At 34.9% G+C, this 27,577-nt stretch overlaps 1 protein-coding gene across 10 annotated transcripts in view; it reads right to left on the bottom strand.

Moving 5' to 3' along the window:
• Positions 1-27,577, bottom strand: part of CCDC91 (coiled-coil domain containing 91) — a 354,495-nt gene that overhangs the window by 56,956 nt on the left and 269,962 nt on the right. For 5 of the 10 annotated variants that reach the window (XM_039882427.1, XM_039882423.1, XM_039882425.1 and 2 more), the window contains 2 exons: positions 26,896-27,021; positions 21,326-22,374 (listed from right to left, as the gene is read on the bottom strand). The exons of 2 other annotated variants lie outside the window; for them this stretch is intronic. In XM_039882427.1, the coding sequence (XP_039738361.1) occupies positions 22,264-22,374; positions 26,896-27,021 (237 nt within the window). In that variant the 3' untranslated portion in view covers positions 21,326-22,263. Of the gene's footprint in view, positions 1-21,325; positions 22,375-26,895; positions 27,022-27,577 lie in introns of those variants that run through there. 3 more of the 10 variants (XM_039882429.1, XM_039882420.1, XM_039882428.1) reach the window with 2 other exon arrangements.

Raw genomic sequence — 27,577 nt, forward strand, 5'->3', positions numbered from 1 at the left:
ATGTGCTCACATATGTGTGTGATATAGTGGGAAAAATTTTAAATGAGGTGTCCAGAGACATTATCATTTACCATCTTTGTAACTTTGAGGTAAGAGTTATTAAAGTCTCCAAATAATAGAGTCTCCAGTTTCCAGGAGTGTATCAATATACTTACTGTCTACTTCTCCAAATTGTCACAAAGTAATAGTATCTTGGAGCTGGAAAAAAACTTTAGAAATTACCTAACACACAATTACACCCAGAGAAGCGCTATGACTTTGCCCTTGAACTCAGTCTGTCAGTAAGGTGACTGGGGCTTAAAAGCCAGGTGTATTATTCCTTATTCTGAGTTATCTAAAGAGAGTGAGAGGAAAGAGGGTGGTTTGGAGAGAGTGCCAGATGTGTCTCCCTGACACACACTCTTCCAGATGTGGTGCATCAATGCCTGAGCAGCACCAGATGTGATCCAAGGATGAAATGAGAAGGGATATGAAAGCCTGTTATCCTGCCCTCGAATGTAAGGTTGATATTAGTATTAATTTGCATCTGATGTATGACCACAGACAGCTCTCTGGCCAATGGCAATACAGGTGCCTAATGTTGGTCACAAGGAGACCAGAGCCAAAGCGTGTGACTGGCTCAGCATGGACACTTGACCACTCCTAGAAAACTCTGCAAAAGCAGATCAGTACCATCAGTGTGGCTGCTGAAAGGTAGTCCTGTTACAATGCCATCAGGACAGAAAGTGCAGTTAAGTTGCCATTATGTATGAATGGGAGCTAGTGACATCAGAAAATAAATCTTCAAGACTAATTAATCTTGGTTTATAAGCATCAAAAACTCTACCCACTCCATGTCTTCTCTAAGCACTTCCCATACTTCCACTGCCTGAGACTTTGTTCCCTTACTGCCTCCTGCTGGGGTCTTGCCCCATGCCCTCTGCTGATCTAAGAGCCTCATCTCTTGAGAGGAAGGACACCAGGGCTCCTTTGAGACTTTACCCTAATACAGAGTGTGACCTTCTTGTTAATGCAGCCAGCTCTCCTGTGTTAGACCAGGTCAGGGTCTGACCACCACAGTCTGCTCTGATTCAAGTTAAGCTAACTGCTATCCTACTACGGGCTTTACTTTCTTGGAGTCAATCCATCTTTCCTTAATATGCTTACTGTGGTTACATGGGAGAGGCCCAGGTTTCTGCATTGACAGAGGTTTTTTCTTTTTCCTTAAATATCATGCCTACTTAATGCTAAACTGTCTCCTAAGTCCGCTGTGATCATTGCTACTAGTTGTGCTGTCTGTGCAATGGATGAGACACAACATACATCTGCAACTGCTGCCATGTACGTACTCGGCCGCTCCAGCAGATTCGACACTTTTTAGTGTAATGATAGAGTTTTCAGTTACTTCCAGGATGTAATTGTAAATACATATTTGCCTTAGAACCAGCTTGATGTTTTGACTTTTCTATTAATAAGACACTGTACTTTTTGAAATGTGTGTGCTACCCTTTCCTTAAAGCTCCCTATTAGGCTTTCCAGCCAGTATCTTTCCCCTCCAACTTTCCTTAGTTCTTATGTCTGTACCATTCTTTGGGGCCTATCAACTCTCTCTTATTGTTTCTTATTCATTTAAGCGTGATTACAAGTTCCTTGAAGGAAGAAGATTCACCCACTCTTTGCTTATCTAATATAATGATTAACCTGGCAAAATGATCAATATTTCTATTATTCTTATCCCCATTATATAGCCCAGTGTTCTATATTTATGAGATTCCCAATGAGAGTTCATAGTTGTTGGGACTATCAGAGCTTAGGGCATAATAAATAGTACTTTGCATTCCTGTTAGAGCGATGAAGATTTTGAAAAAAAAATGAGACACAGGAGTAGCAGAGATGAAGTCTCAGTTATTATAGATTAAGTTGGAAGATAGACTCAGAGCGAGAGGCAGCAGAGCGTCCTGGTGTTGAACAGTGTGTAGTGTTGGGCTGGGTAGGCCTTCCCCAAGTAGAGAAGCCTGCCATCGGCAGCAGTGGAAATTGAGTTCTCAGAAGAAAGCTCACTCCCAAATGGAAGAAGGACAGAATTATTCATCTCAATTATATTTAGCTCTAAGTTACCAATGTGAAAATCAGTTTAGCTGGCTTGAGGCAGAGTGAGTAAAGGGGCAGAGGGAAACTAGGAGTTAGAATTTTAAGTTCCCTCCATATGGAATATGACATGAGAAGTAGGGGAGAATTGTCTTTCCTTAACAATTATTTTTAATGATGGTAAGGTAACATCCAAGCTATTTTCTCAAAAATATCTATCAAGTTTTGAAAATACCTCCTTCAAACTCTGTCCAAATCCTAATAAAAGTCAGACCCAAATCCCTAGTCAGATTGTCTATTTCTTCTTTGTGAGTTTTGGCAAATTGTATATTTTAGAGAGTTGGTCCATTTTAACTAGGTTGACAAATTTGTGCACATAGAGTTGTTTATAGTATTCCTTTATTACCCTTTTAATAGCCATAGGATCTGTAGTGTTGTTCCCACTTTCATTTTTGATATTAGCAATTTGTGTCCTCTCTTTTTCTTAGTTATCCTGACTATAGGCTCATTGATTTTCTTGATCTTTTTAAATAACCACCTTTTGATTTCATGGATATTCTCTATTGATTTCCTGTTTTTGATTTCCTTGATTTCTGTCCTAATTTTTGTTATTTCTTTTCTTCTGCTTGTTCTGGATTTAATTTGCTCTTTTTTTCTAGTGTCCTAAGATACAACTTAGGTTATTAATTTTATATTTTTCTCCTTTTCAAATATATGCATTCGATTATATAAATTTCTTTCTAAGCACTGCTTTCACTGAACCTCACAAATTTAAAAAGTTGCATTTATTCTCTTATTATTAATAGTCCCAAGAATAAGCTTAGACTTCGGGAAACGTAACGCTAAGCAGGTGAGTCCTGGAGTGATAACCCTGTGGATAATAAGTGAACTTTCCCAAAAGGTAGGTGTTGATTTCACAGGGTAAAGGATTGAAGAAGAACATTTTAACTTGGGGAGAGAATTAGAGCTGGACATAAGAAACAAGGTCAGGAACTGGAATATCTATAGTAATCTCCCTGTGAAGACTAACATTTTTGGACTTTTTTTTTGACTACAGAAATAGTAAGTGGATGATTAAATTTCTTCTTGCTACCTATCACAGTTCTCTTTTGTTTCTTATAGTGCTTAAGAATGGCCAGCTACAGATCTATAATTTTGTGTGCTGACAGTAAAGACAGAAATTACACAAAAAATAAAATTGAACTATGATATGAACATTTGATAATCTAGAAATCCCACTACTCAATATTTATCCATAGGAATTTGAATCAGGATGTCAAAGAAATACTTGCACTTCCATGTGCATTGCAGCATTATTCACAATAGCTAAGATAAGGAAACAACCTAAATGTCCACTGAGAGATGAATGGATAAAGAAAATATAACACACACACACACATGCACACCTGGAGGACATTCTGCTAAGTAAAGTAAGCCAGACGCAGAAAAATAAATACTGTAAAATCTCTCTTATATGTAGAATCTAAAATAGTCAGACTCGTAAAAGCAGACAGTACAATGGTGATGGTTAGGAGCTGAGGGGATGGTGACATGGAAGGTGATAGTGAAAGAGCACAGTTTCAGTTATGTTGATAAATAAATTCCGAAGATCTAGTATACAGCATAGTGCCTATAGCTAACAACAGTTTACTGTATAGTTAAAATTTTCTAAGAAGGTGGATCTTATGTTAACTATTCTTACCACAAAATTATAATAACGTGATTCATAATATAATAAAATAATCATATTATTTATATTGATTATTATACTTGCATTAATATATTAATTATAATATAATGAATAAAAATAATGATATATTACTATTATTATTATAAAGGAAGGGGGAGGATATGTTTATGGCTTTGATAGTGGTGATCATTTCACGGGTATATATATTTATCACCAAACTCATCAAGTTGTATACCTTAAATATGTACAGCTTTTTGCATGCCAATCATACCTCAATAAAGTTTTTTTTTCTAAAAAAAAAAGATAGAAAAGAATTTCTGGAAGATGTCAGAGTAGGTAAACGCTGTGCTTGCTTCCTCTCAAAATTACAACTAAATCACAGAACAACCATCATTGAGAATCACCTAAATTCTAATTGAACAGAAGTCTTGCAACTAAGAACATACAAAAGAAGCCATTTCAAGAGTGGTAGAAGGGGCAGAGACACAGAAAGGGCTGGCCCCACACCTGTGTGTGGTTGTTAAAAACTGGGAGGGATATCTTAGCCATGGAGGTACCCCCAGATTAGCAAGGGGTCCCAGCCCCACTCCAGGAACCCCAGCCAGGGTTCCAGACCTGGAGATAGAAGTCCCCATCTCTGTGAAAATCAGTAGAGATTGTGGCTGAGTGAAACGGAGGGTGGCTGGAGTTCCAGGTACTCCCCTTAAAGGGCACACACATGGACTTACCACTAACGAATTCACTTGCTCTGAGCTCTAGCACTGGGACAGCAGCTTGAAAGGCACCAGGGACATACGGGGTGGAACCAAATTGTCTGGCATCAGGGTGAGGGCTGGAGGGGTGGCTTTCTCCTAGACAGAAGTGCTAGTCGAACTGTTGTTTTTATTTTTATTGAGTCCTTCATCATTCTGACATGCAGATGCAGGTGGCCGCTATATTGGAGTCTCCATCACCTGGCTAACATTGATTGCTCTGCCCAGGTAATTCCCTGAGACCCCACCCCACCTGACTTGCAGGCCCATACAAGCCATTTATGGTGGCTTTTCCATACAAACGGCCTGTCTTGGCTCATGCTGTGAACTTTTCTAAGATCTCTCAAAGTTTCCCAGAATCCAAACAAGCAGTATCTGGCATTGGTATGCTCTATACCTCTTGCTGAGCAGCCCCAAGCCCAGCACTAGCTACAACTGGCCTTGGTGTCTGGCTTGGCCCCTGAGGCACCTCTAAGCCTTGCACAGGTGGTGGTCATCTACAGATTGCTTGGTGGCTCATGCCATGTGGCCCCGGGCAGGATACAGGTTGCAGCTGGACTTGGCCTATGGCAGGGCCCCTCCCAGAAGGCCCCAGAACTGGTATGCCTGGTGGCCAACTTTGGACCAAGCCAGAGAACCATCTGAGGACAACACACCCAAACGGCAGACTGGGCAGGCACCAGAGCCCTGCTAAAGCAAATCCTGCTCTATAGGGTCAGCCCCTGCACAACACTTTCTCTACTGTGTCACTGGCCAGTCCTCACAACCAATCAGCTTAAGGATAAGTCCTTTCTACTGACATGCAAACAGCAACCAAGGCTCAACTACAATAGGAGGGCACGCACAACCCATACAAGGGACACACCTGGATGACCAGAGAGACTGTACCGCTGGGCCCCAAAGGGAACCTACTACATAAGGCCAGTGTACTAAGACCGAGAGACAGAGCAGCTCTACCTAATACATAGAAACAAACACAAGAAGGCAGCCAAGATGGGGAGACAAAGAAAGATGTCTCAAATGAAAGAACAAAACGGAGCTCCACGAAAAGAACTAAACAAAATAGAGATAAGCAATCTACTAGATGCAGAGTTAAAAACACTGGTTATAAGGATGCTCAATGAACTTACAGCAAGAGTAAATGAACTCAGTGAGAATTTTAACAAAGAGATAGAAAACAGAAAAATGGAGATAGAACACATAAAAAAGAACCAGTCAGAAATGAAGAATACAATAACTAAAATGAAGACTATCTTAGGAGGAATCAATAGTGGATGAAGCAGAGGGTCAAATCAGCAATTTAGAAGATAAGGTAGCAGAAAACATCCAATCAGAACAGGAGCAAGAAAAAGAATCTGAAAAAAATGAGGATAGTTTAAGGGACCTCTGGGACAACATCAAGCATACTAACATTTGCATCATAGGGGTATCAAAAAGGAAAGAGAGAGAACAAGGGATTAAAAACATATTTGAAGAAATAATGACAGAAAACTTCCTTAACCTGGGGAATGAAATTGACATACAAGCCCAGGAAGTGCAGAGAGTCCCAAACAAGATAAACCCAAAGAGGCCCACATCATAATTAAAATGCCAAAAGTTAAAGACAGAGAAAGAATGTTAAAAGCAGCAAGAAAAAAGCAATTTGTTACCTACAAGGGAGTTCCCATAAGATTGTCAGCTGATTTCTCAACAGAAACTTTGCAGGCCAGAAGGGATTGACACGAAATATTCAAAGCGATGAAAAGCAAGGATCTACAACCAATATTACCCTAACCAGGAAGCTACTATTTAGGATCCAAGGACAGATAAAAAGCTTCCCAGACAAGAAAACCTAAAGGAATTCATCATCGAACCAATATTATAAGAAATGTTAGAGGGACTTCTTTAAGAGGAAGAAGAAGAAAAGATCAAAAATATGAATAATAAAATGGCAATAATTACGTATCTATCAACAATTACTTCAAATCTGAATGGATTAAATGCTCCAATCAAAAGATAGGGTGGTCGAATGCATAAGAAAGCAAGACTCTTACATATGCTGCTTAAAGGATCAAAGACACACACAGATTAAAAGTAAAGGGATAGAAAAAGATATTTTATGAAATTGGAAACAAAGATGGGGTAGCAATACTTATACCAGACAAAATAGACTTTAAAACAATGGTTATAACAAGACAAAGAAGGAACCAGTGATCCTACTTGCTTCTGGTTATCTACCTGAAGAAACTCAAAACACTACTTCGAAGGGAGGTGTGGATCCATATGTTCATTGCAGCGGTGTTGATAGTGGCCAGGAGATCGGGACAGCCTGAGTGTCCATCAGTGGATAAATGGATGGGGAGGAGGTGGTGCGTATGCACAATGAGCACTGCTCAGTTGAAAGCGGGGGAATGAAGTCTTGCCGTCTACAACAGCATGGATGGACCTGGAGGGTATTGTGCCGAGTGGAGTAAGTCAGACAGAGAAAGACAAGTGCCGTGTGATTTCACTTACATGTGGAATCTAAAAAACAAAATAAACAAAACAGAAACAAACTCATGATACAGAGAATATTTTGATGGTTGCCAGATGGGAGAAAGGTTGGTGGGAGAGTGGGTGAAAAAGTGGAAGGGATTAAGAAGTACCAATTGGTAGTTATAAAACAGTCATGGGGATATAAAGTACAGCACAGGGAATATAGTCTGTAATATAGTGATAACTATGTTTGGTGTCAGATGGGTACTAGATTAACTTCGTAACTTATATAAATGTCTAATCACTACGTTATACACCTGAAACTAATATAATATTGTATGACAAGTTAATTAAAAACCAAAAAAAATTATTTAAAAAAAAGACAGAAATGACAAAACTATCTGTAGAAGTAAAGCTCATCCTGTGTGTTCAACCAATACCCCTTTGACCATGAACTATTCTATGGAACCCTTTGAAGAGGTGGCAGTGGCACATCAAGGAGGAGAGGGAAGAGCTGTATAGTTCATGTGAGTCACAGTCAGTGATGATTCGGAAACAAATATAAACTTAAATCATCTTTTCTTTCCCAACTATATCATAGGGAGGTGACTCATAACGAGGAGAAAACCTGGCCTTTAGGTATTTATGGAAAAGTTACAGCTGCCTTAATAATACAATTCTTCGCACATTATAGAAAAAATTGTTCCATTACATCTGCATATTTTTAAATAAATTAACATAGATACTAACCATCAGCTACATAAGGGAGGCTTGGTGATTCTTTAATCACAGCATATTGTAGAGCTGCTTTCTTTTCCTAATTTTAGTTTCTATAAATAATTTACAGAGTTGTGCAACATGCAGATGACACAGGCAAATCGGAATTATGACTTTTTTGTAGACCATGGGTTTTGCCTGTCAATTGCCTCCAAATGGCTTGGAAAGAATATTTTTTTATAGTGCTTTCAACCAAGAAAAGCTACCTGAAAGCATTCACACCTAATATTCAGCAGAAGGTTTTTTTGAGCTCTATCATGCCCTTCAGATGGGTTATATCAGCTAGCGTTTCTTCTTAAGGGAAAATTCCACTGGGGTGCAAGAGAATTTAGAATTCTTGATGAAAATGTAGAGAAAGAGAATACAAAAGCCAAGTGTTTGGAAGAAATCTGGACCATCCTAAAAGTCACTGTAATTAAAACACAGCAGTTTGTAATTATCCTAAAGGGAAAAAAATTATAAGTAAGGTCCCCAAATACTAATGTGGTTACCCAAGGCCCTGCCACGTTAATTAAAATTGACTTGGACAGATATGATATCCTCAGATGGACTGAAAACTAGTTGGAAGGCTTAAAACAAAAGAAAATGCAATATAATTAGGTGGAAAAAGCCGTGGGTTTGGAGTCATTGGTGTATGGTCAGTTCTGCCATTGACTAACCGATTGACCTTTGGCAATTCATGGAACTTCTCTGACTCAAATTTTGAAACTGCAAAACAGGATACTACCACTTAACCTTGGGTTAAAAGAATGTACGTTAAGGTTATTTTCTGTTTTTGAATGCTGCTCTCCACACCCCTCTATTTGCCTTTGTTTCTCTTCTGTCTGCACAGTGATAGAGAACCTCCTGCCTAACTTCTCCACCAGCCGCCCTCTCCATTTTCATTTTTATATTGAAATTCTTTATCAACTTAAGCCTCCTAGTTTACAAATTTTGTTTTTTAAAATATTTCCTAAAGCCAGCATCCAACATCATATTTTAAAATTAACCCATTAGTATATTTATATTCAGTGTTTCTTTAAGTTATACTGCAAATTAAGGAAAAAGATATTCCTCTCATTTGTCCTTCAGTTGGCATTGCATTTCCTCAACTCTTGTTAGCTAAACTTTGTTCACATTCTTCATATAAGTAAAGTGGTCAAACACAAAGGGGCTTGGGGCGGTATGTCACTGATAAAGTCACAGTCACCTCTCTGATGGTTTAGAGATATTTCCCCAACTGCCTGTGTAAAAGATTGTAATCATGTTTCAGCAGCTCTCAAACTTTACTGTAAAATGAAAATTTCTGAAGCCTTCTTCAGAAGATAATGATCTGGAAAGTTTAGGTGGGGCGCCTTTTAACAGGCACCCCAGGTGATTCTGATACAGGTAGCCTACAGACTACCCTTCCAGAAATTGTATTAAAGATAATTTTGGCAATTCCCAGTATAATCTGGAGTTTTGAATCTTTGTGGTTTAAAAACAAATATTTTATAAAGAGAAATATTAACCAAAGTATGTTTTACATTAAAAAATGGGATGGCATATATCATCAAAGCGCAGACTTGAGTTTGGATGTTAGTTTGTTCACTTAATACTTGTGTGTCTTAGAAAAGTTAGTCTTACTTTCCTAATATGTAACATGATGATAAAACCAGTCGCCACCCCAAAGAGGTAGTGTAAGAATGAAAAACACGTAAAGAAAAAAACAACTTAGTCATGAAAAGTAGGATAGAGACATTAATAATTACCTCTTTAGTACTGATAATTTCAAGAACTAGATTACTCAACTAAATGAAAGTTCAAGCCAGATATTCCATACACTCCTTTTCCCTATACAGTGTTTTCACCCAGATGAAGTATGAGGGGTGTGTTTGTCAGCACTCGATGGCCCACCAAGGCTAGAGGCAGGTTAAGGTGCAACCACAAAACAGCTATTTGAATGGCAGTTATCTGGCATTAACAGTAATTCATTAAAATCTACATTTGATTTAGTATAAAGAACTGCTACTAAGTGTAAAGACAATGTCACAGCAAAAATTTTTCTTACTGCACTAATTTATTTCAGATAACAAAAGAAAGAAAAAATAAAGAAAATTACTAGTTATGGACTGGCTGGAAGAGAATTATGTGATTTTCCTGTTATATAGGAGCCATTTTTTATTCTGTTTAAGGTGGTGCAGATATACTACAACTATACTGATTACAAATTTATTTTGTCTGTATTTTTGAATTTAGTGAAAGACCAGCTACAGAATGTGCTCTTCTCCTACCCTACAAATGTATGTGTGTGTGTGTGTGTGTGTATATATGTGTGTGTGTGTATATATATATATATAAAATATATATATACATACTTATACATTATTATGCATTAAATCTGTATGATTGTTATAATATATATGTTGTTATATATATTTTATAAAATATATATATTGTTATATATATTTTATAAAATATATATATATATTGTTATATATATTTTATAACAATCATACAGATTTAATGCATAATAATGCATAAGTATGTATATATATATTATGCATTAAATCTGTATGATTGTTATAATATATATATATTGTTATATATATATTATATATATTGTTATATATATTTTATAAAATATAAAATATAAAATATATATATTGTTATATATATTTTATAAAATATAAAATATAAAATATATATATTGTTATATATATTTTATAAAATATATATATTGTTATATATATTTTATAAAATATATATATTGTTATATATATTTTATAACAATCATACAGATTTAATGCATAATAATGCATAACATACACACAATTTGTGCGTGCGTGTGTGTATGTGTGTGTGTGTGTGTGTGTGTGTGTATCATTTTCAGATTAAGAAATTTTATGGCAAGAGAAAAAGCTTTCGGTAAAATTTCCCAACATTGAGTGGCTCAACATAACTCTGGGAAGTACTTTTATAGCAATCTGAAGGCAAAAGTTGTATCTCATCATCTTTGTATCCCAGATACTTTGTGTTGCGCCTATAGACACTAAATAATGTTCCTTCATTGATATTGATGTGATCTTCCTTGGAACAATAAGATTTAGGTAGGTTTCAGTGAGATTCTCAAAGAAGTGATAATGCAAACAGATCTGATTTTCTCCTGAGTTTTGTTTTATCTTGTCTAGTTATGTTAAGATAGATCGGATAATGCTACAATAATGGAAAACTCCCAGATTTCAGTGATTTATACACAAAAAAGGTTAATTTCTCATTCAACAGAAACTACTTGTGGATACAAGAGATCCTGCAAGCCAACTGTCTGTCATTCATGTGGCAACACAGTGGTATATTTTTGATCTCATGTCTCGGCAATCTCTTCCACTATCACCCAGCAGCGGAGAGAGTTTGGGCTGGAGGGTCTGGCAGCGGTAATCAAGTGTTTGGTTTGGAGTGATACTCATCGCTCTGATCACAGCCCCTAAGTACTAATAGCATTGCTTCACCTAACCATCAAAACCTAGGAAAATATGCTCCATCCTATGTCCCAGAAACAGAGGAGAACTGGATAGGATAAGTCCACAAGTCCCTATCATACAGTTTAAATGGTTTTCAATGAAATATGTAACAGAGTAGTAAGCTTCTTTTAAGTGGGAAATCATAAAAAATAACTAAATTGATGAAAAAACTACTTATTCATAAATACAATTAATAGATCTTAGATGTTGATTAAGGAGAATTCCATAGTTTGAATACATTTTTTAAAATCTAAAGCTAACTTTAAAATCGATGTGAATTTATTTTAAAACAACTTTTAAATGCAATGCGTCTAATATTTTAAGACAATCTATCTTTTCTTGTCAATGTGTAGCTGAATAAACAATTCTAATAGTAGAAATTGTGATGATAGAAGACCCACTGGAAAGCTGATTAAAATAAATTGTTCTAAGGCAAATATTCATTGTCAGTAAATAAATGGTATTCAATCCCAATGATTGAATTGGGAGTTTGATTAAAGAATTTTTTCCTTCCTGTGATCATATGTATTTTTTATAGGGAATTCTTAGAAAAATATAATGTAATGTAACTATAATATAAATTCATGCTAGGCCAAAGCTTGAAGATTGTGCCAGTATAGTTTTTGGTCATCCCCAAATCTCTATAAAAAGGATTGCTAGAATTGAGTTGATTCTCTGAGAATTCTTTACAATAGCTTTTTCTCTGGGACTATTTCAACACTGGATCCCAGATGGATTTAAAAATTGACCAGTCCCAAACTTGACATATAAAGCTGACACCAAGAATTTAGAACAAAATTGTTAACATAATTTATGATATTTAGTTTCCTTCTCAGTCACAGAGGTGTGATTAAATTTTCTGGTCTAGCCATTGGAGTTGGCTAAAGATCCCTGAACAAGAAGAAAAAATTGTATGAATTTTTAAGAAATAAAAGTCAAGCTTACTTTTGATTTTTGTGTGAAAGAGGTTTTTAATCATATAATTAACCTTGTTTGGACGTCATTTAGGATAACTTGAAATACCATCTGCTATGGGAGAGCTCAAATGCAATACTTTCTGGATGTGCTGGACTAGGTAAAGTCTGAATTCCCCTCCAGACCTAGGATTTGATATGTAGACAGAGCGTGCAATTTTGTAATACGCTGAGCCAGAAGAGGATTTAATATTACATTCAGAACTGTACTCAAATTGTCAAAAAATGTTCAATAAAATAACATTGCAAATCATACTCAGTTAAACTAGCTGGCAAAGGTAGCATGACACAATCGAGAAATAAAGCATATGGGACACAGTGTTATTTACATGTTTTCAGGGCTTACTCTCTGGGTGGCTCGCTATTTACAAGACAGCAGTTTCCACCCTTCCCCGCTGCTTTAGGTTTGATACAAGGCCAAGCCCTCCATCCGACTTCATATGACTGTGGTCTAGTTCAGATTAGTATGTCACCACTCTTCACAGCAGACAGGCATGCAGCAGACTGGAGGAGGTGGAGGAGGAGGCGAAGGAGGAAGAGATTGAGGGACGAAGTGTTGAAAGTAAATATATCTGAGACAATCACAACAGTGAAATATGCTCACCGTTTAACAAATTTTAGATAACAGCTGAAGGAAATAGCATTTTAGAATTCTCAAAATATTTGCTGCCACTGGAAGGGAACATCATTCAGTAAAGCATTATTATTCACCCTCTCTGAAAATGTTTTACAAAATTCTAAGCTTCTTACCTAGAAATTAATGGGATGTCTGAATGAAAGAACACAGATCATAAATGTTTTTCAAATAAATTAAGACAGGGTTTAACAGAAGAAAAAACTGTTAATCAGAACAAGTGAATCAATATAAAAAAGTATTTTTAAATGATAATTAACATTTTATCAATATTAAAAATATTAACAAAAATAATGATAATGAAACATTTGAATTAAAGATGTAAACAGAAATTTGTTTTTATGAATACAGAACATAAACTCTTAACTATGGGCCAGACATTGTTTTAATGGCTTATCGTGTATTAATCTTCTAATAACCTTATGATGTGAGTTCTATTGTCTTTCTAAAACTGAGGAAACTGAGGCATGGGAGAGGTTAAATATTAAGCTGGTAAAGGACACGAGACTTGAATCCAGACAGTCTGGCTCCATCCTGTATATTCTGTGATAAATCATAAAAGGGAGGAATACATATCTACTCTTAGTAAAGTTTTGCAATGGGAACAATATCATGTATTTCCAAATTACTTAATATGTGATGTAATTGCTGGTATTAATCTCACTGGTGGGCTATATCAATTTCGATTAATAGGTAAAATTTGAGACAAGCAGCTAGTGGTTCTTGGCTCTGTTTTGTGCTCTATGACTAAGATTTAGAACAGAATTAAATTACTTTCTTCAACAATTTCCACTTTCTTCTTTGAAAATGTAAGTTTATAATGTTCATTACACCAGCAGGTTATTGATTTGGACTGATGATTTCCCTTAAGAATTGATTAAAGCTTGGGAGAAGATTAGTCTTCTGGAAGAAGCTTTATTCTTACATTTTATGAGCTAATATTGTAGTAGTTGATGTCTTGACTTTATAGTCTAGTCAGGTTTTCCTGACATGTAGCTAATATAATTTCAGGTTAAGCCACAGTTTTAAGTAGTATTAATTTGCTTGAGCTGTGAAACATAAATCTTTTCCCATCAGGTAAACAATAGCAATTAAGTGGAATTTAGCTCAGAAGAGAAAGGATTTTCCCACAAATTTGTTCGATCAGCATAAATTTTAATACTCCAATAAACCACAAGGTTTAGTGCAGGCTTTGGTGATGCACCACTCAGTATAACCTAGATGCCATGAGGCTATGCCTGGAGCTTGTACTAAGGAAGATCGTTGGCATCTTTTGGTGAGAGATATACTACAATAAATCTGAACAGAATGAGTGACTAGGTTAAAAAAAAATAGGTGAACGTAGCTGGCAAAGGGGGAAGATCTCTTCTTCCGGAAAGCATGGGCTTTGGCATCAGGAGGACCTGGACTGGGTACCTAACTTCACACCTTAAGAGCAGTGATCCCAGGTGATTTACTGAACCTCTCTAAGACTTAGTTGCTTCTTCCTAAAACAAACAAACAAACAAACAAACAAACAAAAACACTAAAAGCATTAACTAGCTGAAATATGTCTACCACATGCATGACACTTAATAGAAGCTCCATAAACTTTTTAAATGAAAAGTGACTTCAGAATAAATTCAATTATTGGAGGAGGGATATAAATAAAATATTTTCGAAGACTCATAACTAATTAGACATTTTTCATTAATCAAAAACCCATTTTATGTCTGAATTCTTATTCAGTTTCTGAATAATGAATAATTTGAATTATTTTGAATTAATGAAGTTAGTCAATTTCTGTTTAATTTAAAAAATTAGTTGTATTGATTCTTTAGGTAACTCTCAAAAGCAAGCCAACACTAAATCCATAGTATTTCTTCAAATTTAAGATGGGCTTCTGACTTCTAGGATAATTTTGGCCAGAAATCAGAGAAATCCCTTCTTGTTGAAGGCACTAAGTTAGAAATGTGCCTAGCTTCAAGAGACATACATTAGTCAGAAGGGTTTTTCAATAAGGTCTCTTTTACTCTTTATTTATGTTAAAATTTAGCATTCTACCTACAGAACTGGTTTCTCAGTACTTTCTGCTGGTGAGATACATTTCGTTAAAGTGTTTCACATGCATTTGTACCCTTGATGTACCTACTCCCACATTGATCCTAAGAAGGGTAGGGGGAAACAAATTTGTGTTAAAGATCAGAGGAAATTATCTGGTCACCTCTTTCCCCCTGCAAGGGAATTTTTACTTCACACTCTCAAGTACAGACGCTACAAGTAACGTGGCTATCTAAATTAAAATTAGTTAAAATTGAATAAAATTACAAGTTTAGTTTCTTCATCACACTAGTCATATTTCAAGTGTTCAATAGCCACACAGAGCTAATGGCTACCATATTAGACAATGTATATATAGAAAGTTTCCATTATCTCTGAAAGTTCTATCAGTAAGTACTGCTAAATGATTGACAGTAAAAGTATCCAATTATAATTTTTATTTCTCACTGAGCATACTTAGATATAGGCCTCCTCTTATTTTCTCTTATTCTTTAAGAGAAAGAAAGATGCAGAAATACTTATAGCACAAAATGTAAGACTAAAGACCATTTCATATCTTTCTTCCTAATCCTTGTTTTGGTGTAAAATTATTTCATGGGAATGGAATTGCTCCGACCTCATGGTCCATGTGGTTCCCGTGTTCCAATGGCCACCTGACAGTAATCTAGCTCGTTGAAGCAAGCTTATTGCCCAAGGGTTATCTGACACATTCTACCTCTCAAGTATTTCTCTTAGTCAACTGAATATATAATAATTAAACAGCTATTCAGAAAAGGATAGGCTGGAACTGTCACCTAAGCCAGGCAGACAATGAGATGGCCTTCTTTCCTACTGCTCCTGTTTTGAACTGCTCGAATTTTGCTATTTTCCCTCCCTCACAAGCCCACCCCCGTCTTATTTATGTTTCACATCTTGTTATTTGTCAGCATTCACTGTAATGGCAGGACAGGTGGTGCCACATGGCAAGGAGAGAATAAACTTTTCATGAGGGCTGAGAAGCTCCTGTTTCTCGTCGCTAGACAGTGGCTAATGAAAGCTAAGAAAATATTGGCCCTTCTTGCCCCAAGCTAGTGCTATTCCTTCATTACCTGTACCTAGCTCTATTTACTTTCTCATTCAGTCAGAAAATGCCCAGAATAGCCTGAAGCTGCATATTCTTTTGCAGTATATATATTTCTGTATGAAAAAATTCACCATTAGTTCAATGGCTAAGGGAGAAAAATGGGGTACATTTTTTACCTCCACTTTTTCCACCATCATAAATAAAATTCCTAATCAATCTTGAAAGGATTGTCTAAGAGACTGTGGATATTTATGATGTTGGATTCTGCTCCACAGTAAACCTTGAAGAGGTGGCACTCTGGCTTGAAAAGTAAGTACTAGAAAAGACAAGCAGGCAGGTCAAACTTTAAGCCACATAGAAGAAAAGGGGGTAAAAAAATTTATATACACACCCGCTGGAGATTTGCAGGTCTCTTAGCCATTCATTTACCAACTTTCTCCTTTTCTTCAACCTAGTTGTACTTTTACCATCTGCACTTGTTCTGTTAGTATCTCGCCCTAATGACAGAAACCACCATTGATAACTTGAATTTATCCCTACCACATTGTATATGTTCTTAGCATCTAAAGTGAAATTATGAATGCATTTTCCCAGAGACATTAGTTGTTTCATAAATTTAGGTCTTAGGAGATCATTAGTTGTAATGTGGAGAACTGATTATTTAGAAGAAAGAATGGAAGCAAGGGTTTACTTGGGAGACTATCTCAAAAGTCTAGGCACGAGGTGATAAAAGCTTTGATTAGGGAGGTAGTAGGGACAAGAAATGGAAAAAAGTAGATGGATTCAGGACAAATCTTGCAGTACAACTGACAGGCTTGAATTTGAAGCAGAGAGCGAGTGAAAAAAGAAATGAAGAGATGATACGGACATTCACTGAGCTGGGGAATACTCAAAAAGACAGAAAATCTCTGGGTGGCAGAGGTGGGGTGACAAGGAAGAGTACTGTTTTCGATATGTTAAGTACCACATCTAAGTGGAAATACTAAGTAGGCAGCTGAATATAGGACTCTGGACTGACGAAGAGAGATACAAATTTGGTGGTCTTTAGCATACAGAGTATATAAAATCATGGAATCAGGTGAAATCACATAGAAAGAGAGAATAAGAAAATGAAGATACCAGCTCTGTCACATTTAAGGTTAAGGTCTATATAATTGCATTATTAGATATACAGAATTTTAGGCTTCCTTTGTAGACTACTTAATATGCATGAGAATATGCATCTAAGATTCTAAGGAACAGAGATAAAACACATTTCTGAACACAAGAATTCTTCATGTGGGAAACTGTCAGCATAAAAAAGGGTTTATATTAGGTAGAATCACTGTGACACGTTGAAAGAATTGCATTCATATAAAAGTAAATACATCTTACTCTTCAATAACCGTAGTTGGTTATTTATCTGGATTGCTTGGAAACTACAGACCAGAGTTTTCTAAAAAAGAATCTGATTTGATATTTCTACCTATTTTACCTTATTTTACATAACTACTACCAAAATGCCAGTTTTGATTTGCTACAAAGTATAAAAGCCTTTTCCTTGCTTTATGAGAAAAAAGAGGAAATTACTAGAAAAATATGTTGGTTATCTTTACCTATCTAAAAAGCCATGAACATAAAAACATTGTGGTTTGCATTATAACATAGAATGAATTTTAAAGAATAAATAGTTCACTGAGACAATAACTAAAATTTTTACTAATTGAATCACTGTTTAAAATTTTATATTTTAAACACAGTTTTGGCAGTTATGGAAAGCAGACAAAAGAAAGATGAAGAATGTTACAGAAAAAATGTTTTATGAAGGGAAGTGCTTTCCATGGTGTCCAGCAGTTATTAATATTTTCAGAAAATACCTACACAAAGGAGCAAGAGCTCAAAATTCACTACCTAAATATGTTGCCACCAGGAATTTTCCATATCTGTTTCAGTATCAGAGCTATGTTGCAATCAGTAGTTTGTATATGCTGTGGCTTTTTTTCCTTTTTAAATCAGCTCCCAGACTTCTGAGCAATGAATGTATGCCAGGACTGAGTCAAGTTTTCCTACCTTTTGAATGAGCGTTTCTTGATTTCTGTGTATATTAAAAAAAAGAAAGAAAAATACAAGACCAGTTTAAATCACAATTGGAAGTCAGAGGTAGAGGTGCATTTAAAAAGACAATCAGCTTTTTTTGGCATCCTTTATCACTAGGACTCTCACATACCTTACTCTGGGTGTTCTCTGACCTGACTCACTCCCAAGCACCAACCCTCTCCTCACCCACAACTCCTACTGTGTCCTCTGAATCTTCTACTCTTAATCACAAAACCCTATGCATGCAATCTCTTCTCCAAACTTTCCTCATCCTTCCTTTTTGTAACTAAAACTTGATGAAGCAGGACCAGTAAGTCGAATACCCTACAGCTCACTTAACGGGAGACTGTTTCTCACTCTTATGGCCAGTCATCTCTTGGCACCACAAGAAATTATTTTGCATATAATTTTCTATATGTTATTCCATACTTGTACTCTTAGAGGATCTTCTAAATTAGGATAGCACACTTCTATCAATTTAGTAGCATTCTAGTAGCTATGATTTAGTGATTTAGTCATTCTATTAGCATTTGGAAATGCAGAATTCATTTGAGTGTTCAGAAGTTCTGTTGATTCATAGAAGGCTGGTTACTGTTTTATGAGAGTATGAGAGTTCTTTTCTGAGAATACTGTTTAAATGAGTTGTTATAGGACCTCATCTAGAAACACAGCAGTTCAAGCTCGTCCTTTAAGTTAATAGTCAGAATCTATCAGCTTGCTGTTGATTTATTATATTACAAGTGCAACGATTAGTTAATTCAATTATTTATGAACTCATGTTTATGTATTAAGTCTACACCATGGGCTAGGCACCATGGAATGCCTTCAGGATACAATAAACAAAACAGAAGTGGGCTCTTCCTTCAGGAGATAGATATAAACAAATAAGAACATGTTATTAATTATAAAAGACAATTATCACAAAGTATTATTTAATTCTATAAGTACTCCATTGAAAAAGTCCAGAATGTAATGCCTCGGGTCGGGGGAAGTGGAATATAAAGGATATCAACTTGTTGAGTGGATATTTTAGGAAAAAAGGAAACAGAAAACTAGATGAGAGCAAAGAAAAATCTACCACTGTTTTTCTTCTCTATTTGTATACACCAATGATTGAAGCCCAAGTAGCCCCTGCATTATGGCAGCTTAAAAAAAAATTCTGGTGATCACAGCTGTGAGTTCTCATACATTGTTTCCGTCTGCCAGTAAATGGCCTGTGGGTTCAGAACAGTTGGTGCTCTGCTTCTTTAGTGGACTCTGGAAACACAGTAGAGAGTTTAACTGACATGTAAACAGAAGACTAGGGGCTCAATGTTTTGATCCAACTCTTTTCTCTTGGAGTTTTATAAATGTTTTCTAGGTTCTTACATATGGCTTTTTATTTTTTTCTTATTCAGGATTATTCAGACTAGCTTTTTCAATTCAGTGAATAATGCTTTTGTTTTTATTGTTATTTAAAGCATAGATAGCATTCCCTGATTCCACTGTTTGTCAGATTTTTAAAAAAGTGATAATTATAGATACCTGACTCAGTGTGGTATGCCACCAATCATAAGGACATTGTCCTGGTTTTGATTTCAAAGCCATCTTGAGCAAGATTCCTTTGAATTGGAACATGAATCAGCATTTAGCGAAGCTGAGTTTAAGCCTCTACTCCAGATTTTGAGTGACAGAAAACTTCTAAATAGGCACTGTTTGTTCATAGTTTTAGGTATCTGTGATTTACTTGGCTTTGTTAGACAATAGGGGCTTTGGTTCAGTTATATTTTTAACATTCCTTAAAATAAATCAGAGTGTTTCCATTCTGGATGTGGATTAGTATGGCGCAGGAAATGAAGAACTTGCAAGTTCCGAGTATCCAGGGATTATGAACTGGGCTCTGTGCTGGATTGCCTTGGTTAATATTTTTTTGGTTGCACGTAACAGAAACTGGCTCTGGCTAGCTTAAGGGAAAAAAGTAAGTGGTGCTGGCATATCAGAAGAATCCACAACTCAGGAAAGACAGGGATCAGGAGACTTCTGACCTCAGAGGTTGTGTTCATGTCTGTCTCCCTAGGGAATGTAGCTGAAGTGTCTCACTATATGACAGGAAGTCCAGTTGGGGCCAGATCTTTACAATAGCTTTTTCTCTGGGACTTTTTCAACACTGGATCCCAGATAGATTTAAAAATTGCACAAAGCAGATACTCATTTTTTTGGTGGGGGAAAGAACTTTTCTATGAATGCATGCTCAAGTATGCTACTAAAAACGGCATCACTGTTTGGTAATGGCTTTGTCATTCAAAAAATCTAATGTCTCTCTTACTGTCAGCCTTTCAAGATGGTGCCTTATTCACCTAAACATAAAGGTATGAAATGTTATATAAAAAGAGTTAAGGAAATCATACAATAGGCAAAGAAAGTTTTAGATACAAAACATTTGACTACTTCTTTGAGACTTCTGGCTCACATTTCAGGGAAAAATTCTTACCTTTGGTCACAGCACAATACATAATCATCTAAGTCTCTCAGTGAATACTACCAGAAATGGTCACTGTCCTTCTGATAACCAGAGCAAAAACAGAATACAGTCCTGCATGTGGAAATCTATTATTTGAAGAGCACTGAAACATATTAGCTAATTTAGTTTGGAATGATTATTGTATTCAAATAATGAATTCTAAGCCCAGATGATTATTCTGTTATCTTCAAGGGCAGCTCTGTGGGGAAAAAAGCACCACAGCAATCCAAGAGTTTATCATCACACGTGGTAGGTGTTCTGCAAATACTCATAGACTGCTGTCAATTTGTTTGAAATTACTTCAGACAATTATTAGTTTATGTCAACAGTAAAGTTGGAACCCTAAATGGAAGAAGAATCTTTCTGTGGTAGGGGAGAAAGAGAGGTATAGACTATTATATTCTCTTGATAGATACACTCTTTCTGGACCTTAGTTTGTGACCTTCTATGCTTCATTTTCACATAAATCATATCTGAGTAACTTGTAAAATATCATTTTAAATTTGATGACAGAATCAGTGATTTTAAATATGACCATAACATTGTGTTATTGGCTCGTTCCTTAAGTAACCCTCTCCCCTTTTTATACTAAGCTGCATTTCAATTCAGTGGCCTGCTTGCTTTAATTTCTTATTTAAATTTGTAAGAGAAAACTAGTTATTTACATTTAAAGATTCTTAGTAAATGGTATTGTAACTACTTAGGGAGAGGTATATGTTAAAAACATCATCTTTCATGAAAATATAAGGTCGGGAACTTTTTTTAAAAGAAGAATTAATTTAAAAAGAAAGGATAAAAAAAGAAATAATAATAACCAAATAAGTTTTTGGAGCTCTTTTTATTACACTCAGAAATCCCAGAAAAGTACAAAGCCCATGAAAGTAGAAGCATTTCAGAAAACCAGACAAAACGTTTGCATACATTTTAATGACATTTAGTTGTGATGTTAAAAAAACTCATGATTTCCCACTGAAGAACACTGCTCATAAATTAAGTACATTTTGCAGCACAAGAATTTCATCTCTTATATTTGAACCTCAATTTGTATAAATTGTTGTTATATTCTTTTTCCAGAGATTAAGTTCATGGTATGATTCATTTAAAAAATGGCTTTATTGATTCATAGTGACTTTGAAGAACAGAAATAGGAAATAAGCATATATCACATACATACCACTTTAAGTGGTACATCAGATCAAAGATGAATTAATAAAATAATCTTTAGTGTTTTCTATTTTTACCAATGAAAATAGATCCCACTACAGAAAAGAAGTTTGGTATTATCAGAATGAGATGTCGAAATCCATGCTGTTTTTATCTTCAAAATCAAAAAAAAATATGATTACATTCTAGAATCTTACCAAGAGTCACTGGGAAGCAACAAGTAAAGAGATTTACTTTTGCCGAATACAATATAATAGGCCACTGGAGGCTATAAAGTTTACTTAATTAACTTTTGGTAATGTGGCAATTTTCAATAGCTTTTGGGTCACATCATACTTTCTGTTGCTGCTGCTACTACTATAACTACAACTACTACTAAAATAATGGTAAATGTAAAGGAGAAAACAAAAGAAAATAAATTGCACATTAGATTTCTCGATAGTTCTAAATATTGTTTTGGTTTATCCTTGAAGTGGAAATCAATTCTCTAAGGTGTGAAAAGAAAACAAAAGCATCCTTATAATTCACAGCATGTATTTTAGAGGTCTAATGATTTATCCATTGCCAGTGTGGGTTAGCTTGTCATGTTCTCTTTATTCAATGTCAACTGGTTCCGTAGCTATCAAAGCACTTAACTGTTTCTGAGCACAGGAGAGGAACAGTTCCAAACTGGACAGGCTTCTTTGGCGTATGACTTGATCAAGCTGTTGATTTTTTTTTTTGAGAGAGAGAGAAATAGAAAAAAATACACTTAGTTGAGGGATTAAGAATATTATGCCGCTGAAGCCTACTAGAGAAATCTTTTCAGATGATGATTTAGAAAATCAAATAGTGCTTTAAACTCAGAGACAATGTAGTCAGTATTTCTGGGTTATTGTCTAAGGTGAGATGATAATCATTACAATAATTGATGTCAGTATTCAGTTATTGGAAAAACAACAAAATTTGATCAGAGTGATTTAAAAAATATATAAAATAGTAAAAAATTCCAGTTCTTAATGAAAATACAGGCCAAACATCCATAAATATCATCTAAATATAATAGATGTAAGAAAAGAAATACACAGTACAGAAAAACAGCATATTTCTACCATGCATAGGGTTTAGTAGGACAAAGGAGAAGAGAAGGGATAAGCAATTTTCTGATTTAGAGAAAAGTTCTTGGGAAAAGTGTACTTTAAGAAATATTTGATACTGTTGAAACTTATTTGACTTCGTTTTCCTGCCGAGTTAGAGATATTTTACTAGGATTGTTTGAATGTTTCAATAGAAAGTTAATAAATAAAACAGAAGGTTTAATAATAAAACAGGAGGTTTAATAAAGAACATTCTGGATAATAAGGATTATTTATATATCAAGAAAATTTCTAACTCTCCTGCTCTAAAAAATTTGCCCATAGTATAAAAATAACAATGATATCACACTGCCTACTGGTTACAGAACTATCAAGGAATTCAAAAGAAAGCCAAATAAAGTCCATTTCACAATCTATATCTGTCATATTTATGTAAGAGTTGACATATTTTTCCCACAAGTTCCTGCAAACAAAAAAAAAAAGACAAATCCAAGCAAAAATTCTGAATTAAACTAAACTTCTATAATCCACTGACATTCCAAGTGACTGAAAAATTGGAAGGTTACAGCTTTGAAGTATCCTAAGAATTAATAAAAAAGAATGCATTATATTTAGAAAAATGCTCATGTAAAAAAATCGAACATCGGTAAGAGTCCCTTAAATTCTAATATTTTAGGATTTTAATATATGCATAGGAATAGAATTTCTGCTTATCCTTTTCCTCATTGTTTTTCTTCTTCTCTCAGATAATACCTTTAGGTGAGTATATACTTTCTGCTTAGAAGTCTCTGTTAAATAAGCTAGGTCATTGCATTATAAACTCCAGGTGAGCAGAAATCTTGTTTGTCTTGCTAACTAGCGTACCCCAGCATCTAGAAGAAGGTCTGACACATATTAGACACTCATAAAATATTTGCTGAAATTGAATGAATCAATAAGTATTTAACCCCAATAGAGCAAGGCAATCTACTAGAAAATGATAGATGGGCTTTTAATTCTGAGAGTGAAAACATGCCTAACTTAATCTAAAAGATATGTAGGGATTAAAATTGGATTTTTAAAAGTTTTATTTTTAGATATGTAAACCAGATTGAAATCTAAATAAATGCAGTTTTTAAAATTATTCTGCACTTGGTCCAAATTCAAATAATACAGAAGAGTATACCAACACCGAGCTCCATTCCATTTCCAGTGGTTTCTTTCTCCTTTTGGATGTTTTCAAGCATTTAAAGATAGATTTTAAAAAATATTTTGTCCGGATCTTATCATTGGTAACTTTGGGAGGGTTCACACAATCAGTTAGTTCCATTGCCATTACTGGAAAATTTCCCTATCTCATTTTTTAGAAATTGTTTAACTGTACTCCATGATTTATTTAGTTATACACTCCAACTGATAGGCATGCAAGTTTATTGAAATTTTGTTTGGTTGATTTTGAAGCACCAAAGAAATTTACAGCCTGAGGGCACTCCCTTCAAAAGATGTTCAAGGGTTTCTCTTGGACAGATTCTAATACATGGAATTTTAAGTCATAAGATTTGCATATTTTAAATTGTGATAGATATTACCAAATTGCTTTCCAGAGTGAGGATATCAATTTATGAGCACCATCTGCAGCATTGGAGAGGACCAGTTTTCCCTGTTTTCTTCTTTTAAATGGTTGTATACTTTTCTAGTATATATTTATATGAATATTTTATTATTTATTTAAAAATTTTTCTATTTATAGACATTTGGATTATTTCTAATCTTTTGCTATTATAATCAATGCTGTAATGGGCATCCTTCAACATAGACCTCTGTATATTTATGCTGATATTCTTATGGAAATTACTGAGTCAAAAAATGTCACCTCCAATGTTACTTCTATGATAAATCAGGTTTCCATATATGCATGAATCTTTGGGCTTCTTAATCTGTTCCCATAGACAATTCATCTATCCCTACAGAAATATAATGTTGTCTTAACTACTACAACTTTATAATAAATCTTAATATATCACATATTAACAACCATCTTAACTCCCACACCATCAAATATTTCAGATAAATATAAATTAGTGAACACATAATAAAATAGAATTTTTTAAAAAAGTGATTGGACTAGACTGATACTCCTTTTTTTCATAAAGCACAAAAAACAAGCAAAGTTCAAATGTATATTCTTTTGAGTTATATCAACAGGTGATCATTTCTAAGGCAAGGGAATTATGCAGTCAAAACTGAGGATAGTTGTACCCGGAGTAGTATTGGGAGGGTGGAGTCAGGTAAGATGAGATATATAGATTTTGGCGGTAGCTTCATGAGTAATTTTTTTACTATTACGTTTCATGACTTATATGTGTTAGCTAATAATTCAAAGTCTTTTGAAGGCCTCCTAGAACAATCAGGAGTCCCATTAAAAGCAATTCTAACTTAATATCTTAGAAGTTTATGGATGTTAGATAAAGGAGAAACTTTTCTCTTTTTGAAGGTACATAGCACAAACAATGTATAACTAGCATTCAATCTGTGATTGTTGCTAAGTAATAATAATCATCTGGATTTATGCATTCAGAATGAATATTGTGTAATTTTTTTAAAAAAAGCAAGGATATGTATAAGGATAAAAAAGTTTGACAGAATTATATTTAAACACACCAAGCACTTTTCTCTTCCTTGTGTTAGGAGTCACTCTCTAATTAGTGACTCTAAGATGATGGATGTACTGGTTTTGGGTTTAGGCAGATGCAAGGCTCACTTCATTTCTTTCACCATGCCTCCCCAGAAATATTTGAAGGCAAGAATCCATTTAATAAACAGGAGCTCAACACTTTAAGAAGCAACAAGGTGACACTGACAATGTGAAGAGTAATATCGACTGGGTCATTTCAGTGCTGAGCTTCCAATTCGGTGGGTCCTTCCTGGTCAGTGACGGGGATCACTTGAGACCTTTCTCTTAGATGGTGAATTTCTCTCTCTGAAACAAGTACATCGAACTGATGATCTTGGCGAATTTCTGAATTTCAACAGCTTCTGTTTTATTAGGCATTACCTTAGTATCTTTTATTGAAGCAAGAAGAATTTTGGCATAATATTCAACTCTTTTTGCCCCTTGAAGAGTGGGGTTTAGTTCTGTATTTGTGGTTTTCATTTCAAAGTGAATCAAAGATTTGTATTCTGTGACTTCATGCTGACAGTATTATATCCAGAGTAGTAGTGGCAAATATTTTTGGATATGAAGTTTACAATCTCTTCATAACAGTGTAGCTCTAACTGCTTTGTTTTCCCTTCCATTTTGTTGTTGCAGCTGCTATTCAGCTTGTAGATACCTGAAAAATCTGGAATTTCTGAGTTCTCTGAAATATATACCGTGGCGTTATAAATCTCCCCACACCCCTTTGTTATCTCTTTAGTTTGCTGGTATGCTGCTGAAAACAATTTAGAAACATACTACTTGCTAAAAGTTAATATTTATAAGCTTAAAGGAAAAAAAAGAACACATGACTTCTCAATAATTGCTAATATTAGATTTACCTTTCCATTGGTACTTCATGCCGTAGCAAAAGAAAAACAAAACATCTGTAGACCTTATCTTTCTTTTATTTCCTAGTCACTAAAACACAAAATGAAGGATGGTGAATTTATACTGGTCTAAAGAGCAAAATTCAAAGTCAGTCATAAACAAATATGGTTTATTTTAATGGAACTGTTAAGAATACTGTTTATATTCCTTAAAATCTGAAAATCTAATACATTGTTTTTGAATATATATATATATATATATATATATATATATATATATATATATATATATATATATATATCTTATTCTAACAAGGTATACCAAGAGATGTGAAAACAGGTTTACCTTTATCAAAGTTACTTTTACAACTTATCCTCCTGCAAATTTTAAACTTATGATTAAAAAGTGACCTAATTTTTCAAAAAGAATGGATATCCAAAAAACCATGGATTGGAAGTGACTCATAGCAAATGTTATCAGTTTAATAATAATAATAATATGTTTTATGAATTCAATTTTCATATTCACTAACAAGCTCTTTCACAGATATTGAAGAAAGGTCAAGTTGATGATATGGAACTGCATGCAATTACTCAGGCAGATTTCCAGTTAACATCACCATATTGAGTAAGAAGGGTGTTTACCTTCTGATAAGAAATGAAATTGTTCTTCAGTTTCTTATTATGATGCTGTCCTTTTAACATTGTCATTTGAATATGAATGTCTCTTTTTCTGACTTTTCCATATACTCCTTCCCATATACACTCAATTTTTTTAAAAAAGCAAGCTGTTTGAGATTGAGACAAGCAATTAATCAATTAGTCAATCAGTTCCTCAATAAAATAATCAAAACTGCCCACTATTTGTGCTCTGACACATGGGCAAAAAAAAAAAAAAAGAAAGAGTATATAATAATGTCCTTGTCCGTAAGAGGTTTGTAGTCTTGAGAGACATACATGCAATAATTAAAGAACAATTAGGTGCTGACATGTACAGTAAAGACAGAGTCCAATGGGAGATCAGAGAGTTGGAGAAGATCATGGTGAGAGTGTATAGCAGAGAAAACTTACAAAAGTGGAACTCGAACAGGCTTTTAGAGTACCAAGGGCATTTCATCAAAGAACAACAATATGTGGAAGAAAATTTAGGAAAGTAGATAGTAGGAATAAAGATAGACACACTGAGGAAAAAAAACACTGTTTAGAGACATTGAGGAAGAAAGCTTGAATCTATTGAAGAAAGTCTGCTAGTATTCGTACATTCTTTTTTTGGTCCATTTATTCACTATTAATTTAGTACCTACTATGTGCCAGGCACTGTTTTAGG

The sequence above is a fragment of the Pteropus medius genome, unplaced genomic scaffold (assembly GCF_902729225.1).
Source record: "Pteropus medius unplaced genomic scaffold, Ma_sr-lr_union100, whole genome shotgun sequence".
Taxonomy (NCBI): Eukaryota; Metazoa; Chordata; class Mammalia; order Chiroptera; family Pteropodidae; genus Pteropus; species Pteropus medius.